At 45.3% G+C, this 17,503-nt stretch overlaps 1 protein-coding gene across 5 annotated transcripts in view; it reads right to left on the bottom strand.

Annotated features, from left to right (window-relative positions):
• Nucleotides 1-17,503, bottom strand: part of LOC147027794 (heterogeneous nuclear ribonucleoprotein L-like) — a 107,915-nt gene that overhangs the window by 53,635 nt on the left and 36,777 nt on the right. For 4 of the 5 annotated variants that reach the window (XM_085877407.1, XM_085877406.1, XM_085877408.1 and 1 more), the window contains exons 5-7: nt 15,502-15,598; nt 15,276-15,348; nt 15,086-15,148 (exon numbers count right to left, since the gene is read on the bottom strand). In XM_085877407.1, the coding sequence (XP_085733533.1) occupies nt 15,086-15,148; nt 15,276-15,348; nt 15,502-15,598 (233 nt within the window). The remainder of the gene's footprint in view (nt 1-15,085; nt 15,149-15,275; nt 15,349-15,501; nt 15,599-17,503) is intronic. The other variant, XM_085877410.1, reaches the window with a different exon arrangement.

Genomic DNA, 17,503 nt, shown 5'->3' with positions numbered 1-17,503 from the left:
CCATGCTAAACTTTTAAAGGCTGGTGGCAATGCTGTACTCATGTCATTGCATGCATTTCTGTGCTCTGCCTGGAACACAGGCATCATCCCAACTGATTTGAAGAGGGGCCTTGTTGTCCCTCTCTGGAAAGGGAAGGGTGATCGCCAAGACTGCAACAACTACCGAGGGGTGACGCTGCTCTCAGTGCCAGGCAAGGTCTTTGCTTGGATAATTCTTGATAGGGTTCACCACCATCTGCTTGAGCACCAGCATCCAGAGCAGTCAGGATTTACAGTTTTACACCAGAGGTCAAGGTTTGACCATATCCTTGCTCTTCCATATCCTGCTCCGGCTGCTCTCATACCTGACCTGACCTGATACCTGCTGCCACCTCGTTCTGCAGCTGCCACGGACGACATTTGCTGACGGCTCAACATCTGCTGGATCATTCCATCTGCCGGGCCACTCACCTTCCTGTTCAGCCTTGCCATGTTTTAAGAGTCAGCCACTTACCAGTTCTGCCTGTCAGCCATCCCAACTCCCTGTCGTCTGGTACCTGCCATGTGCCATCTGCTGTTACTTTTCTGTGGGTCATGGAGGCCAAAAGACGCTCCCTGCTTCAAGGTCACATGGGCCGTGTGTCACTTGATTACTTGTTGGGCTATGAAGGCCATTGGTTTTTGTTTATTGGGCCACATGGGCCAAAGACTGCCACCTCTGGAAAGTTCACATGGGCCCTTTTTGTGAGAAAATTATGATGAGGAGAGGCCATATGGGCCCAGGGTAGCATCAGGTGCTGAAAAGCAGTAACCTGGGACATCTGTTGTGCCAGGATCAAGATCACTGATAGCATTGGGGGAGAGGTTTGACACCAGGTATCGACCAGAAGACTCTATAGACTCTGAGGATACAGAAGGAGGACTGCCTGGTGCATCCACCCTCATCCCAACCACACGTTCTTTAAAAATTGCGTCCGGATTTAGTGGATGAATGCATAGGATTAGTGTCGCAATGCATTTGATTCAAATTGAATACCATTGTGAATTTTTGTACATGACGGGTTTCAAACTGGGGTGGGGAGCAGTTTTGTATGATAAATGTGGTTATGCCCAATATTACTACTCCTGCCGAGTGCAGACTCTGGAAAGTTTGAAGGAGGAAGGTGGGGGATGATGTTGTGGAAATGACATCGGAGTTAATCATGCGTAGAAGAGAGCAGTTATTTATCCTCGATACTATTAAATTAACAAACTGCCACGGTTTCCGAGACCCGTGGCGGAGGGATGAGTCTGAGCTTTGGCACACATGTCCAGTATTGCTTCGGATTCCAAATGTCCCCTTTTGGAACAGATCAATTATCGGAGTTCCATGACAAAAGGGTCCAAAATTGCTGTAATGGGTCCCCAACTTGAAACAGCCGATAACTCCCCACCATACGAACACCGGACGAACAGCGTGGCGAGATGGAGTGCATGCAACCGCTCAGCCAATAGCGTGCTGACATTTCCAACCGCGTTCATAAAGCGAGGCCCTGTTTATTTCCTTCCAGACTGCAGTGAGCATTCTGTAAGCCACAAGATGCCGAAACATAAAAATGCAGACACGCATGCAACAGCAGTACGAAATAGGAAGCACAGCTATCAAAAGAATATCTCACCACACGCTCTCTGTGAATTGCAAGACCACAATGAGAGACTATTTCCCTCCATACACAGCATTTGCAAGATGGACACTATGTGCTCTTCTTGTGGCGCATACATGTGGAAAGCTGAACTGCATTCAGGTTGCCTTGGGGTGAACACTAAATTTTACACCTGCTGTATGCAAGGAAAAATTGTTCTTCTCAACATCAGTGAACCACCTCTCCTATTGCAACGCCTTTTCACTGACTGCACACCTGAAGCAAAGGATTTTCGATCCAACATTCAGGCATACAACTCGAGTTTAGCGTTCGCGTCATTGGGTGTACAGGAAGATGTGTTACCGACAAGGGGCCCATATACAGTTAGAATCCATGGCAGTGTATATCATAGAATCGGACATTTTTTTTCCCCGAGAACGGTAAACCACCGAAGTTTTCGCAAATCTATTAGGCCGGCAGCCCACATAGTATACCATGCATACACCCCCCCCCCACAACAAATTGCCACTGAATTTTTTTAAGCCTCGGGGTGTACTCAATCCCATATCAAGTGGTAACAGTAAAATAACTCATTCCCACGATGATTTTTCAGTCTATTTCTAACACCACCCTATATATCCGTATTTTTCATTAAAATGACATCCGCGAATGACTAATGACTAACATGACTAATGACTAACAGCAACGATGCTGTTTCAAGCTCCAGAGAGAAATAATAGCTTTCACAGTGGCCCAATCTGTGTATAAGGTTGATGAGTGATTTACTTCGGAACAAGTGGCGCAATGACATGACCATCTGGATATCTTTGGGCAGCTTCCATGTTCCATTTATCGATGCTCTACAAATGTCCTGCCCTATCGATTATACAAGTCTCTGGACCCGTGGTGTGCTGGCAATTTCCTTTCCACAAATGACATATGACAGGAGCTTGGTCAAGGCTTCTGGCATATTGAGGAGCTCGAGATCCTGAGGAACAGGTGGCCATTTCAGTTCAGGGGATTTCTCGTAAGATTCAGCAATTATGTGACGCAGCGTTGTCCCCACACTTTCTATGGTGTCAGTTGATCCCAACAAAAATGCTTGCTTAGCAGCTGTTTTGACATGTAGTGCAGAACTGAAGACGATAGGAGACTGGAATTTCCCTGAGTTACTCATTTCACAAAATACTATTTGGTCATTGAACGTTTTCATTAGTTTGGCTTTCAGATTTGCACTTCGATAGTTGGGGTGACTGTGGGAAGTTTCACTCAGTGCTGATACACAGATGTGATGCAGAGAGGACAGTTTCATTACCTTGTTTTGTTCAAGGACACTTGTCTGGACAGTGAGGCACACAGCATCAAATGCTTTTTGGTGAGCTTCAACAAGGCTGCCTTGCATCTCGCATGCTACTTGATCTTCACTCCGCCATTTCTCTGGTGTTTGCATGTAGTCAATTAAGCATTTTCTGTGAAATTTTGCTTCACAAGCAAACAAGTCATGTCCCCTTCCTTATCCACATCAAGAGTTTCTCATCTTTCTTCTTTTCGGCCATCTCTGGGACTGACTTCCATGCATCACTGGTGAATTGGCTCAAGCCTTGTGTAGTCCATGATCCCTTAACTTTAGTTGCCTTTTTTCCTTCGGATTCGCAGAATATGCAATCTGGCTTGAAAAGAATATGATATTTTTCAGTTGAAGTTCTACGTGTGGGTCTCTGTCCTGGTGTGGATTCTGTTGATGTAGACGATGAGTGTCCAAGCCGATCTAGGTTTCCAATGAACCGTTTGTAGCAGTTCCAATGATACCCATGATGTGTAGCGATGTCATCTGGGATCAGATTATACTGTTCCTGCATACGATAACTGGACGTTACTGGTTCTGCTAGTCTGCACTCCTTGATGTCACGAATTTTGTCTATTTTGACTTGAGCAGTTTTGTCATCATTGAAGAACTTGAATGTGCTGTGAGAGATGCCAACAAAATGTACTACACAACATGGTTGAGTCTTTTCATGTGCTTTCTCCTTTTTCTCTTTGCAGGAGGCTCTGCGTTCTGTCCAGGATCATTCATGATGATGCTTTTTGTTCACCATATCTCTGTAAATATATAAAAATATATTACATTGAGTAAGTATTTAATATGCAATAATTATTCATGGTCTAAAATGGAACAGGTTACTCTCAAAATTTGCTTAAATATCACTTGAATAATTACATCTGGAAAATAAACTGAAATAAAAGTAAAATTTGAACTTATCTACTGGTTCTGCGGTCTGGAACTGGACTTCTATATTCACTATCTGGAACACTAAATCTCCAAAACAAACATTAATAACTTCATTCATAAGTGAATTAATGTCACAATGTCGAATACCATGAAAAAACTCTCACATAATGCATTAAACAAATGCATTCCCAAATTCACACAGATTTTGCAGCAGGAAAGGGGTATTGATTACAATGACATTTTATTTGCACAACAATAAAAGTAACAACGACATGGTTATTCATTTTTTTTTAGATAATGGGCTTTGATTTGGTATATTTCAAGGCCATTTGGGCCCATATATACTGTTACGGTGGTGGAAATTCACAGAACACCATTCAAGTTCCCCGAAAATCAGTTATTTTGATAAGTGTGTGTTCCAGGTTAGATTGCCCACCCCCCCCCCCCATGTATAACGGGAATTGTTCATGTGCCGGGCTGTGCATCTTTGAGTTAGCCGTTATTCTTTCTCTATCTTTTATTTTAAACAAACACATCATCTCTTCAACAACTCAACAACCACGTCATCTCCACAAACAACATCTCCTCAACAATAACTCAACAACCACATCATCTCCACAAACATCTCCTCAACATCTCAACAACCACGTCATCTCCACAACACATCGACTCCTCGACAAACACCATAACATCCTCGACAGCGGCAAAGTGCCGTCGGTGCGAACTCGTGCCGCGACAGGCAGGGCGATTTCAACCACGTCCGCGTGTGATCAGCCGCTTTCACGGCGAAATCGGATCAGAATGGCCTTACCCTCTGAAGGAGCTGGCCAATCAGAAGTGAGAGGGGCAGGGCCAGCCAGGGGTGAAGGTTCAAAGGTGAAAGGGGGAAGGCGCCGATTAAGGGTGGCGGAACCCGTTGGGACGCCAGCAGTTAGTAGGTTGGTGGTGAAGCTGGCGAACGGAGGTGGTTGTTCGACGGGTCGTTCACTGGTGGAGCCTGGAGTCGTCTGAGCTCGCGGCAGCATCGGAGCGTGGGGGTCCGGGCAGACAGCCCTGATACGGTCTGGCGACGCCGAGGAGTGAACGGGGTCAAGAGGAGCATCAACTCTGAAAGAGCAAGGGACCCGTTCGCTCCTCTGAAGCGTCGCCGGCCAGGCTCGCCAAAAAGGGGCCGCGACGAAGCCGGACCACCGAGGCCGACCAAACAGCCGTACAAGCGACTGGCGCATTAGCGACGCACCGGACCGAATGGAGACACCAGGGGTCGCCGATCACGAAGACCATCGACTCGCCACCAGGGCGGCGAGGTAACCTGCCCGGCCTCTCAGAGCTTTTCGGTCATCCCGGCTCTGAGGAATATTAAAGGCTTATGAGCCCGTGTCTTTTCTTTCCTGGGTTTTTGCATGAAAGTCTGTGGCGCCTTGTCTTTAAGTAGGATTGTTGTTAAGTTCCTGTATATACTTGCATTCCGATAGAACTCGGCTGGAGGCTTTTTGCTCGTGTCCTGTCCCCATCCCCCCATTGACTGCTTACGTGCCGAGGGTGGAAATAAATACCCATTGTTTGAATGTCAACCCGCTTGTTGCATCACTCTCTACATTGACTGCCATGGTGCGTTCGGGGAATTAGCTAGCTTTTAAAGCCAATAAAAGTAAATCTGTCCGATGGAACTTAGCGATTTAAAACCGCTCAGCATTCGCACACGGTATGAGCACGCTTAAGCGGCTTGTTTCCCTACAAGTTCTCGTCGAGGTACAAACTCTCGGTAGTCTGTCCACGCGAATAATTAGGTAAATCGATAATTCGGCGATAAACCCTGTAGCACGGGCAGAGCATTGACAAGTTTGTGGTGTATTAAAAACACGCGTAGCTGGGTTTCGGCATTTGGCCGGAAGCTACGACTAGATTGTCACGTTCGGTGGACGCGCGGCCTGGATTGGGCTGAAAAGGTCGTGCGCACGCCGAACGAGCGGAAATCTATAACAATACACATCTATATATATATATATATATATATATATATATATATATATATATATATATATATATATATATATATATATACACATATATATATATATATTTACAGTGACTTGAAGAAACTGTGAACATTTTAATCATTCGCAGATGTCATTTTAATGAAAAATACGGATATATAGGGTGGTGTTAGAAATAGTGTGAAAAATGAGTAGGAATGAGTTATTTTACTGTTACCACTTGACATGGGGTTGAGTACACCCCGAGGCTTAAAAAAAATTCAGTGGCAATTTGTTGTGGGGGGGGGGTACGCTATTGGGCTGCCAGCCTAATATCTACGACACTGCCAACGAAATCGCTCATCGAACAGCATGGAACAGTGACCTGCACCATAATTTGCTTCAAAAGTTACAGGCAGTACTGCATGACGGTAATCTGTTCGTAAGTGCTTATAAGCAAGCCGCCGAATTACTGGAACGAGAAGAAAATGATTCCATGAAGTTAGTTTTGAGAGCGGGCCCAACAACAAATTTACGGCGCTATAATCTACTGACGGAGCAGAAGTAGCGGTTTACCTTACCGGGAAGTGCTGATGTTCCATCGCATTGCGACATCATTTTGTACAGGTGGTCAAGCCTGGATCCGAAAAATCGTGACATTATCCGCATCAATGAGACCCACCCGATTATGACCCTCTTCATTGTGTGTTGCTACTAGCACATGGAGATCTGGGCTTGACATTCACCATCAAGAAACGAGATGGCAAATGCGTCAATACTATGGAGTGTTACGCTTACCACTTGATGGTTAGAAGAAACTTTAATGTAATACTGTTGCGAATCTGGAAGCTATGATCACACTCAACATTCAGGTCCTTTAGATCAGTTATATCGGAAAGTACATGTTTTATAGGTAGCTCCCGTCCCTGGTCTAATGGGTAAAGAAATGTTTGTGTGCTGTGGAGTTACTTTAATAGTCAGGTTTTCTTTTAGTTTATTTTTACACCACCCCCATCAATGCGGACCACACCGCATCGCCCTCGCCTTCACTTCGCTTCCTTCAGCTCGCTCTGGCCGACGTAATGGTGGGTGGAGTTCGGGGAGGAGCAACGCAGTGGCTCTCAACCAATAGGAGCACGCCATGCGGAGACAGGGCGCGCCCGAAAACGAAAAAGGAGCAACGAATGCTTGCGTCTGTGGGCTCGAAGCTCGTACAGTCTGGTTTTTAGCGCTGACTGCATCGCACGCTTGCGTCCAGTCTGTCGAGTGCGCATCTCTGGCCAAGTCCAGCGCTGACTGCATCGCACGGATCGGAGGCGTCTCGTTGGCATCTGGTTCTGCAGACCGCTTCGTGACGCTGGTCTGGGTCACTTGTCAGCTCGAAGACCACACGAGGTGGACAGGTCCGAGGCAGGTCCTGGTCTTCAGTTCGCCTCTCCATCCGAGCTGGAGGCCTTAATAAAGACCACTGTGGGTCCGATTCGTGTGTGTATGTGTATGTGTATGTGTATGTGTATGTGTATGTGTATGTGTGTGTGTGTGTGTGTGTGTGTGTGTGTGTGTGTGTGTGTGTGTGTGTGTGTGTGTGTGTGTGTGTGTGTGTGTGTGTGTGTGTGTGTGTGTGTGTGTGTGTGTGTGTGTGTGTGTGTGTGTGTGTGTGTGTGTGTGTGTGTGTGTGTGTGTGTGTGTGTGTGTGTGTGTCGCCAGTCTGCTAAGTAATGAATTGTTAAGTGCCTTGCTGTACATACGTGCTTATAAATATTCGGATAACTCTGCCCTTACGTGCTCCCCTCATTTCCCGATTGTTGAATAAATATCCCCAGTTGTTAAATGTTCCAGTTCGTCCTCGTCCTTTCTTGCATTGACTGAGCGCGTCGTGTGTGAGGGATAAGCTGGCCAATGCCGTTGTAACAGGATAATCGGACCAACGGTTCTCGGCGATTAAACCGCTCGGAATCGCACACGGAACGAGCGCGCTAAGCGGCTCGTTTCCGTACGAGTTCCGTCGAGGGTGTGAAGACTCGGTAGATCGCCACATGGTCCCAAGGTATTTTGAAGATTTGGCAAATAACCCTGTATCATGTGGTGGAAACAATAACCCTTCACGGTCCAAAACAAGGACCCGTCGACTCCGGACTTATCCGGAGCGACGATCTGAATTCCGGGCGATCGGTCGGGCCGACTTGCGGCTCCATCCAGCGGACGGACCGCGGCCGACGTCCACGCCCCGCAACAATACTACGTAGTGGTAGATTACTACAACAATATATTGTCAATAAATACGCAAAGGTTGAACAAGGACGCCTGAACTATGTCCACCACAATCAACGGCAATTGCGGGTGGAGCTGTATCAAGGACTATCTGATGCAGTCACCGCTGGGGATAATGACGGTGTCTCAATCGGTCGCCGAGTTGTCCTTCCGTTGTCATTTGCCGGAAGCCCACGAAATATGCATCAACTGTATCAGGATTTGATGGCTATCGTTCGGCGATACTCGAAACCTGACCTCTTCTTAACATTTACGTGCAACCCCAAATGGGATGAAATCCAGAATGCGGTATTCCCTAATCAGGTTGCCGCTGATCGACCAGACATCGTAGCCAAAGTTTTCAATCAAAAGAAGAAGGCTTTCCTACACGATATTGTGGTTGGTCAAATATTCGGAAAGGTTCTCGTGCAAGTCTGCATGGTGGAATTTCAGAAACGAGGGCTGCCTCACCTTCACACGTTGGTGATTGTCCACCAAGAAAGTGAGCCTCGATTGCCGGACCATGATGACAAATTCGTCACGGCAAAAGTTGCCGACCCATCGCAGACTCGATTGCATAACGTGATCGTACAGAACATGATACACGGACCATGCGGCACGGCTAATCCTCGATCTCCTTGCCTGGAACAAGGCAAATGCACTAAACAATTCCCCAAGCAATTCTGCAAAATGACGCGAAGCATGCACGATGGCTACCCATTATACAGAGGAAGGGATTCTGGACCTCAGGTACAAAAAAACGGAGTGAATGTTGATAACAGCTGGATCGTTCCTTATAACCCGTACCTGTCCTCCAAGTATAACGCCCACATCAATGTTGAAGTCTGCTCGATGGTCATGGCAGTCAAGTATCTCCACAAATATGTCCATAAAGAACCAGATCATATTACGGCCACTGTACGTGAGGATGATCAACAACAAACTGGCAACGACGTGAACGAGATCAACCGGTTTGTGGACGTGAGGTACGTTTCCGCATGCAAAGGCTGCTGGCGTTTGTTCCACTACGCTCTACATGAACGATCACCGTCTATTCAACGTTTTGATATCCATCTTCCGAACCAAAATAGAATAGTCTGTTCCTGTACAGGCTGCAGAAGCTTTAGACCACGCCAAAGAAACAACCCTCACCGCATGGTTTATCTGTAACCGCGACTACCCCAAAGCCCATTCTGTTCCATACAGAATGAAACATCCAGTTCCATGATGTTCCATACATCCATACAGGTACGCATGTTCCATACATCCAGTTCCCAGAACACCACGTGGAACAGCACTACGAGTAAATGGTCGCCTCGGAAACGGGGAAACAATTGGACGCATATGCAGTGCCAGTCCATCCGAAGGCGAACGATTCTATCTTCGTTTTGCTACTTCATCATTCACCTGGATGTACATCATTCGAAAATCTATGGCGACTCCCTGACGGTACCATTGCGGACATATTCAAAGCGACAGCATTGGGTCGAGGTTTCTTGGAAGACGACCGCGAATGGCATGACTTCTTCGAAGAGGCTGCCACGTCAGGTTTCCCGACTCAACTGCGCACTCTCTTCGTCACTATTCTCTTATTCTGACAACCTGCCCAACCTACTAAATTATTCTCCTCATTCAGACAATGTTTTCGCGAGGCATACTCAACAATGCTAACCGGGCTGGCATCACATTGACAGAAGACGAATTAAACAGCAGCACCCTAGGAGCCATCGAGAACTCCTGCGCTACCATGGAAAATCATTGCACAGATTACCCTGACATGCCCCAACTCAACCGATGCCGAACATGATCCATCCTCTTTTCTCATGACTGACTACGAAGTTCAAGCAGAAAAAAACAAGGTGGATCACAACTGCAGAGTCCTCAATCAAGATCAAAGGGTGGTATACGAAGCGGTGATGGAAAATGTGACAATGAAGAATGGGGCAGTGTTCTTCATCGATGGCCCTGGGGGCACTGGAAAAACGTTTCTTTACAACACCATCCTACACAGCGTTCATTCCATGAAGCTCACAACACTCGCAGTAGCATCTTCCGGGATAGCGGCTGAGTTGTTGGACAGTGGTCGAACTTCTCATTCTCAGTTCAAAATACCTATACCTATACAGCCACACAGCACGTGCAATATTCCAAAGAACAATGCATTGGCGACACTGATCAAAGGAACGTCTGTCATAATCTGGGACGAAGCTCCAATGATGTACAAGCAGGTCTTAGAATGCTGGCATCGCTTATTGTGTGACATTATGGAGGCAGAAAAGTCTTTCGGAGGTTTGATGGTCCTGTTGGGTGGTAATTTCAGACAAGTGTTACCAGACATCAGACATGGACGTGAGGCGGACATTGTCGAAAGTAACCTGAAGTGATCGTTCCTCTGGCAGGAGGTTCAATTAGTTCACCTCACCATGAACATGCGAGCTCTGATGGGCCCGTCTCACCAAAACCAATCTGTCAACGATTTTCACTTTCTTGCTGTCGATTGGAGACGGCAGAAAACCTACAAATCCAGATGTAGGGAAGTGCAAAATATACCTATCGTCAGAAATCTGCATTGATCCCATTATTGGTGGCATCAACGAGCTCATCAGGTCTGTTTTCCCCGACTTGACTACAATTGAGGACAGCAGAGCAATACCGTGTCCGACAAACGAAGATGTTGACATGATCAACGATAAAGTCTTACAAACCTTCCTGGCTGGTGAAACGCAGACATATCTCGGTGCTGACAGCGTATCTGATCCAGGACAGACGTACCTCTGTCCGACGGAGTTCTTAAACTCATCAACACCAGTGGGCTTACCACCACATAAACTCTGTCTTCGAGTGTCCACTCCAATAATACTGCTCAGAAATTTGGACCCGCATAATGGATTACTGAACGGAATGAGACTGCGCATAATCAGCCTTGGAAGCCGGCTGATCCAGGCCAAGATCATGACCGGCAAAAAGACAGGCAAATACGTCTTCCTTCCCCGAATAACTCTTACCCCATCGGACTCTGGACTGCCCTTTGATCTCCGACGACGCCAATTCCCAATACAACCAGCATATGAGATGACCATCAACAAGAGCCAGGGACAAACTCTCACTTTCGTGGGCATTAATCTGACCAATCCCATCTTCTCACACGGTCAGTTGCATGTGGCATTATCGCGTGCGCAATCGATGGAGTGTATCAAAATACTGCCACAACTGAGTCAACCAAACGACGGCTTCGATTACACGGACAACATCGTTTACATTGGATGGGGTTAACATTAGTAAGTAATGCTCTACTTTTTTTTTTCGATAACAGGCACTCATTTCACGATATACTACAGCGTCACATCCGTGTTATGCCGCACTTTGTGTGGGTTATGTTCTAGTTTAAAGTGAATGTGAAGCATAAGCATAAAGTAATTAATTGAGATACTAGATATGCATTGTTTTTATGTTTAGTTAAATGACATCTACCCGCTCCAAGGTCTGTATCTAAAATTATCAATCTGTTTGACCTCATTTTTACCATTCAGCCCTCTGCAATTTGTCCTTTATATATTCTTTGAGCATTTGCTTGGCCCGGAGGCACAAGTTCTGATGGCAAACGCAGTAAAGCTATTGCAACCAGACCCCAATGCCTCAAAGAGCTCAAGGTGAGGGTTCACAGAGAGGTCACTCCACCCACCTGGTCAAGCAGTTGCCAATGATAAGGGAGAGGAGAGGGGCGTGCCGTATCATCCGTGACGCACGGACCCGAGGGTATAAAGGTGATGCGCTGAAGGAAAGGAGAGGCGTACCCCGGGAACCCAGATCAGATGGCTGCTCAGTTGGACTGCTCACACTATGTGGCAGCCACACACACACCCAACCAGCCATGCATCTCCACCTCCCCACAGGCATCACGGCATACAGACCAGGGAGCCAATTTGCCAGCTGCCGATGGGCTCGATTCTTGATTACGGGTCGTACCATCTCCACCAGCTCATCCGGGTTTGCCAGAGCACACTATTGTCTTGTCCAACTCGATTTATCGTGGTGTGTCTGAGAGCCCGATATGGACAAAAATAATTAAGGAAACCTGTTTGTCATTGGTTTTGTGGGCATGTATGTCGGTAGTTAGTTAAGGGGTTTTTATTATTTCTGATTGTTATTGCTTCCTTGTGTTACCTTCCCCAATACCATTTTCTTATTAAATATACCTGGCCTTGGGGGTGATTTCTGGTTGTCGTGGTTCTCACCGAGTGATTAAAGGAAGACCCGTTGAGAGATCATACAGGGCTTTCAAAATTAACGTATGAATGCCAAACGAGGCCTTTTGCGCATGCGCTGTGTGTGTTTTCAGAGATTCTGTTCTGCTCGCCGGGCACTTTTAACCTGTCATTGCTAGCGCGACATCTAATTCAAATAGTCTTTAAAACAAAGAGTGGCCATTTCAAAATTATCCACAATTATTCTGTTCTGAAAATGGAGGAAATACAACTAATATCATTGGATGAGAGGTGTTGGGTTTGTACCATTTCCTGTTGGTACAAGTGAGCAACTGCAGTGCATAACGCATAAAATACACACACACACACACACACACACACACACACACACACACACACACACACACACACACACACACACACACACACACACACACACACACACACACACACACCTTTTTCCAAAAGATGCAAAAATCTACAATAATGGCTGTCATGGTCCCACAATCAAAGAACCAAAACAAACAATGTAGCCTATTTTTAACAGTCTCTCACAGGTCCCATGGCTCCCCCACCCCTCCCCACATGATTAAGAGTAAATAATCTATTTAAACTTACCCTGTATTTAAACTCATAGGCCCCAGATATGTCTTCCCCATCGGTGTTCAGAAGCACCTAATCCAAATACAGGCCATTCACTGGTAGTGATCCATCGGGGTTTGTGCAGCACACTCCCGTCCACTCATGCATTGCACCAACTCACATCGGTGGGAGTTTTCACTTTGAGCAGCTGCTTGTTCAGCGAGCTGAGAAAGTTCTCCAAGTCTTTTGTTGTGCAGAGGCACAACCCTTCCTCTGTATTTTTAGCTTATTTTAGAAGCTTTTCCAGCCATGTCATGGTAAAATCCTCATCTCGCACACACGGTATACATTCAGCTGCCACGATGACCCCCGTTTCCTGGTGTTTCTGCGGTTGCTCACCGAGCATAATGGGGAAGATTATATCATTTCAAAAGACCCATATTGGCCGCAGTTCATCACACCACACACCTGAAACACATCGAACGTTAGGCTCGCTCAGCCCAATTTGTACATACGACATGTGACGCTTCAATGGCGTAACGCTGGGTTGATTCGGACTTCCAATCCATAGGGTATCGCGACATTATGCACGAGATCCGGCAGGGAAGACCCTAAAACGGTCGCATTAAAGCGACTCACTGGATTCGAACCAGGTAACTGGGACGACCAGGTGACCATAATCCATTGATAATCGTCATTTGGCTAGATGTACCATCAAAACCTCCCTCACCCTGAACAACCATACCAGTAACTTTTTTCACCAATGTACACCACTCCAAACCCTCCTCCCTCAAGCAATATGTAGATGGTGAGGTGAAGCCAACTATCGATAAACAGAGAATCCCCAGAACATTTGAACTCAAGGTAGAGAAAGGAAGCAATCCATGCAAAAATGTAAAAAAAAATAAATGATGTGGTGGCATGACCAAATGGTTCTATTTGTTCAAACATGAATGTTGTGCTCAGTTGGTAGCTGATGACCATTTTTGCTCAGTTGGTAGCTGATGACTCGTGTATATTCTATATTTAACCTCCGCCATCGAAGATGGATGGAGGTTACTGTTTTCACCCCTGTCTGTTTGTTTGTGAACAGTATTACGGAAAAACTCCTGGACGGATTTCGACGAAACTTGGTGGGGGGATTAGGTATGGTCCAAGTATCATGCCATTAGATTTTGGACTTGGTCCAAAAAAAAAAACTTAGAAAATTTTGCAACTTTTTTTTCAAAAAAATTTCGATTTTATTTGAAAAATATTTGAATTTTTTTTTGCATTTCTACATGTTTTAAGTGATTTCCAACCCAAAAAAAAATTGTTAGAGCAAAAAAAAAATTCAAAAAAAATTAGATTTTTTTTTGGGGCATTTCTACATGCGCGTCAATCTCATTTAGTTTATTCAATCGGGGTTCAGTAGAGTCTGATCCGTTTTGACCTACAATGAATAGGATATCAGGTTCACTTAAGTGACCCAGCAATATTGGCGGTGGAGGTTTTGCACTCTACCGAGTGCTCCCCCTCTAGTTAACTCTGCAGCGAGCACTGTTCTTGTTACTTCCGCGAATGAAGGTGCACAGAGGCTACGTTTTCAACCCTGTCTATGTGCAGGATATCTTAAAAAGTTATAATCGGATTCAGATGAAAGTTTGTGGACAGGTTGGGTGTGCAACAGTGATTAATTAACCAGATTTTGGTGAAGATCCAGATCCGATAATTTTTAAGCGATTCTTTACCATTGAGGTTTTGGGGGTCAAAAATGATGTACAGCACGATGTCTCAAAAACTTATCGAATTATTCAAACGAAATTTGGTGGACAGCTTGGGTTTATGACAAGGACGAATCGATTCGATTTTGGTGAAGATTTGAATCTAGATACGAAATCTTTTAAACTTTTCAAGTGATTCTTCACCATTGTGCGATGGGGCCAAAATTATATACTGTCGAGCAAAATATTTCAAAAACTCGTGGATGTGAAAAGAACAAACAGATTAGATTTTGGTTCATGTCCAGGTGCAGATGTGGCCTATCAGTGGAATACAAAACATAAACTGTTCAGCCATGTGGAGGTATGCGCTCTACCCAGTACCGTTCTAGTTGCATCCTATATCAGCCTTCTGGTGAAACCTCACTTGGTGATCTCATGAGGCACCACATCAAACTGATGCAATGCCCTATATAAAAAAATACATTTTTGACTTTTTTTTCACCGAGGGCACTGCAATTTCATGTCGAATTCAACATACCATAGGCCCTGTATGTGGACGGATGGTCCCCAAGCAGTGCTGGAGGTCTCTGCCGTTGGCCATCTACAATAACGTCACAATCAGTGGCATCAAGAGAGGGAGGCCACAGGCAAGGAGAGATTTACAGGTCAACAAGAATTAATAAGAGCACATTAAAAAAGGCAGATGTTCAATGCACTTGTAAACTCACTCTGCACAACGGGACCCTGAATCGTGAAGTCCCAGGTCTCGCTGTCATTTCTGTACACATTTAATCGAGTAGACTGCAACACAGTGGACAAATGCATTGTCATCTAAATTCAAACAGATGCAAGACCAACTTGTTCCTGGCAGACAGCTTGCTTCTTGACAATAGCTGTTGCCCTAATAATGAAGCTTTGAGCAAAGTACATGTAAGCATCCAACACAGCCATTACCTTTGCATACTCGATCTTCAGTGTGCAACAACCAGAGTAAATGTCTGCTCCGTTAAGAGTCGTTTTGGCTCGCTGGGCACTCGGGACAGAATCAAATGTAATCTGATTAAGGGGTACAAACAGCTCCAAATTTGGACGTTACAGCAATATACAAGGAAACCAAGAAGTTTGGTCAAGAACCTCAATTCCGTGACCATTCTCTGGCGAGTAAGGTTTGACTTCTATTGAGCTTTTATAAAAAATTTAGCCCCCATGTCTCTCCCAAAAATCCCGCCATTATTTGCCAGAGGCCCAAATCCAAGATGGTTGGCAGTGCCATATTGAAAAATATACCATCAGAGATGGGGAATCCCCCACCATTGAATGAAAAAGATCATACATATTCCAGATAATGAGGGAGGTGAATTGGAAACAAGACACCATTTGGTCATTATCTCGAAAAAGTTCCCCAGGGGTGAGGAACGTAGTAACCAAAAATAATTGAAATCGGATAAGCGGTTTTCCATTTATTACAAAAAACATTTTTTTCAAGATGGCCGCCCCAGTCGGCCATCTTGGATCCGGCCATGCCCAAAATCAATAGGGTTCTTTCTTTTCAGGTGGTACATGTGTGACCCAAATTTCAAATCGATATGGCAAACAGTTTATGAGTTATCGCACTCACAGCTATAAATGTTGACGCCCGGACGGACGGACAGCCGGACGACCTGGGTGACAACAATATCCCCCTTCCGCCGCGTGGCAGGGGATAAAAATTAAGTTTTGAACCAGAGCACCTAGAATCATGTACAAAGACATTTTTTCGGGTAAGTCGACCACGAGGATTCTGAATCTGACATTAACTTGACGTTACCACATCATTTTGACCCATAAATCCAAGATGGCCACCATCTGGTAGAGTGAAAACATAACTTTTGAATGGGAGCACCTAGGACCATGAATTAACACATTATTTCTGCTAAATCGATAATGGTCATGGAATTAAGGTCCTGCTTAGTGAATTGTTATTTTTTTGTTTGTGTGTGTGTGTAATTTCATATCACACACATATTCTTCATATACTTATTGGGTGGTCGCTAGACTACCGTTTTTCTCAGGTTTTCCGTCTGTCTGTTTGTTTGTATGTAATGGACAGCTCTGGAGGCCAAAGGAGTCAACCGGTTTTGATGAAACTTGACCTGTAGGTTCATACCAGGATCTAGTTGTATGCTTTTGAGCACCTTTGCTATGGACGTCACCACTGTCTAGCAACAGGACTTTGAAATTTTTGAAAAAATCCGAAAAATATTTTTATATATATTTTTTCGAAAATCAAAAATCGGCTTCCGCGCTTTTATGCGCACTATAATCAACCTCTTTGTCAAAAACTGTATGACGAGTATGCAATTATATAGCGACCACCCATGTCGCCAACCGGCTAGTTTCTGTCTTTCCAGGAATGTACGAGCGTATGAGACGGCACTGAGAAGCACAGTATTGAGAAGATAGCTGTCAAGACGATGTCCACAGTTCCGTCTGTCCTCATGTGTGGCGGGATTTGCAATGAAGCCACCGATGCCATTGTCTCCGTTGAGAGTTGGGAAAATCTCAATAAAAAGGCCCTGTTATGGAGTGGTCTTGACAAGTTTGGAGACGTCTACGCAACGATCGATTGGGATAATGGTCCCAGCGTACAAGGTGTCCATGAATCATGTAAGTTGCCCATATGAAATGCCAAGGAACTGGAACAGGCCAAGATAAATAAAAAATGAGAGGTCGAGGAATGCCAATCTCAGTCTTCGTCCATGGCTTTCCCCTCAGCTGCCGCTCCACCTGCGAAGCGGCTGCGATCGAGTGTAGAAGGGCTGATACATGAAAAAACAAAATGTGTGTGGTGCTATAAACCGGAGTCGGCTAAGCAGCCTGAATCAAAGCTGTCCCTGATATCGTACAATCATGCATGGGCAGCTTTCAAGAGCCACACGGTGTCCCTCGAAGATCAGAAAATACGAGACAGAATCAA

This window comes from Eptatretus burgeri, chromosome 4, assembly GCF_056783735.1.
Source record: "Eptatretus burgeri isolate ZD-2024b chromosome 4, Ebu_testis_v1, whole genome shotgun sequence".
Classification (NCBI taxonomy): domain Eukaryota; kingdom Metazoa; phylum Chordata; class Myxini; order Myxiniformes; family Myxinidae; genus Eptatretus; species Eptatretus burgeri.
The sequence above is the reverse complement of the archived record's forward strand: the minus strand, read 5'-3'. Positions and strand labels throughout refer to the sequence as shown.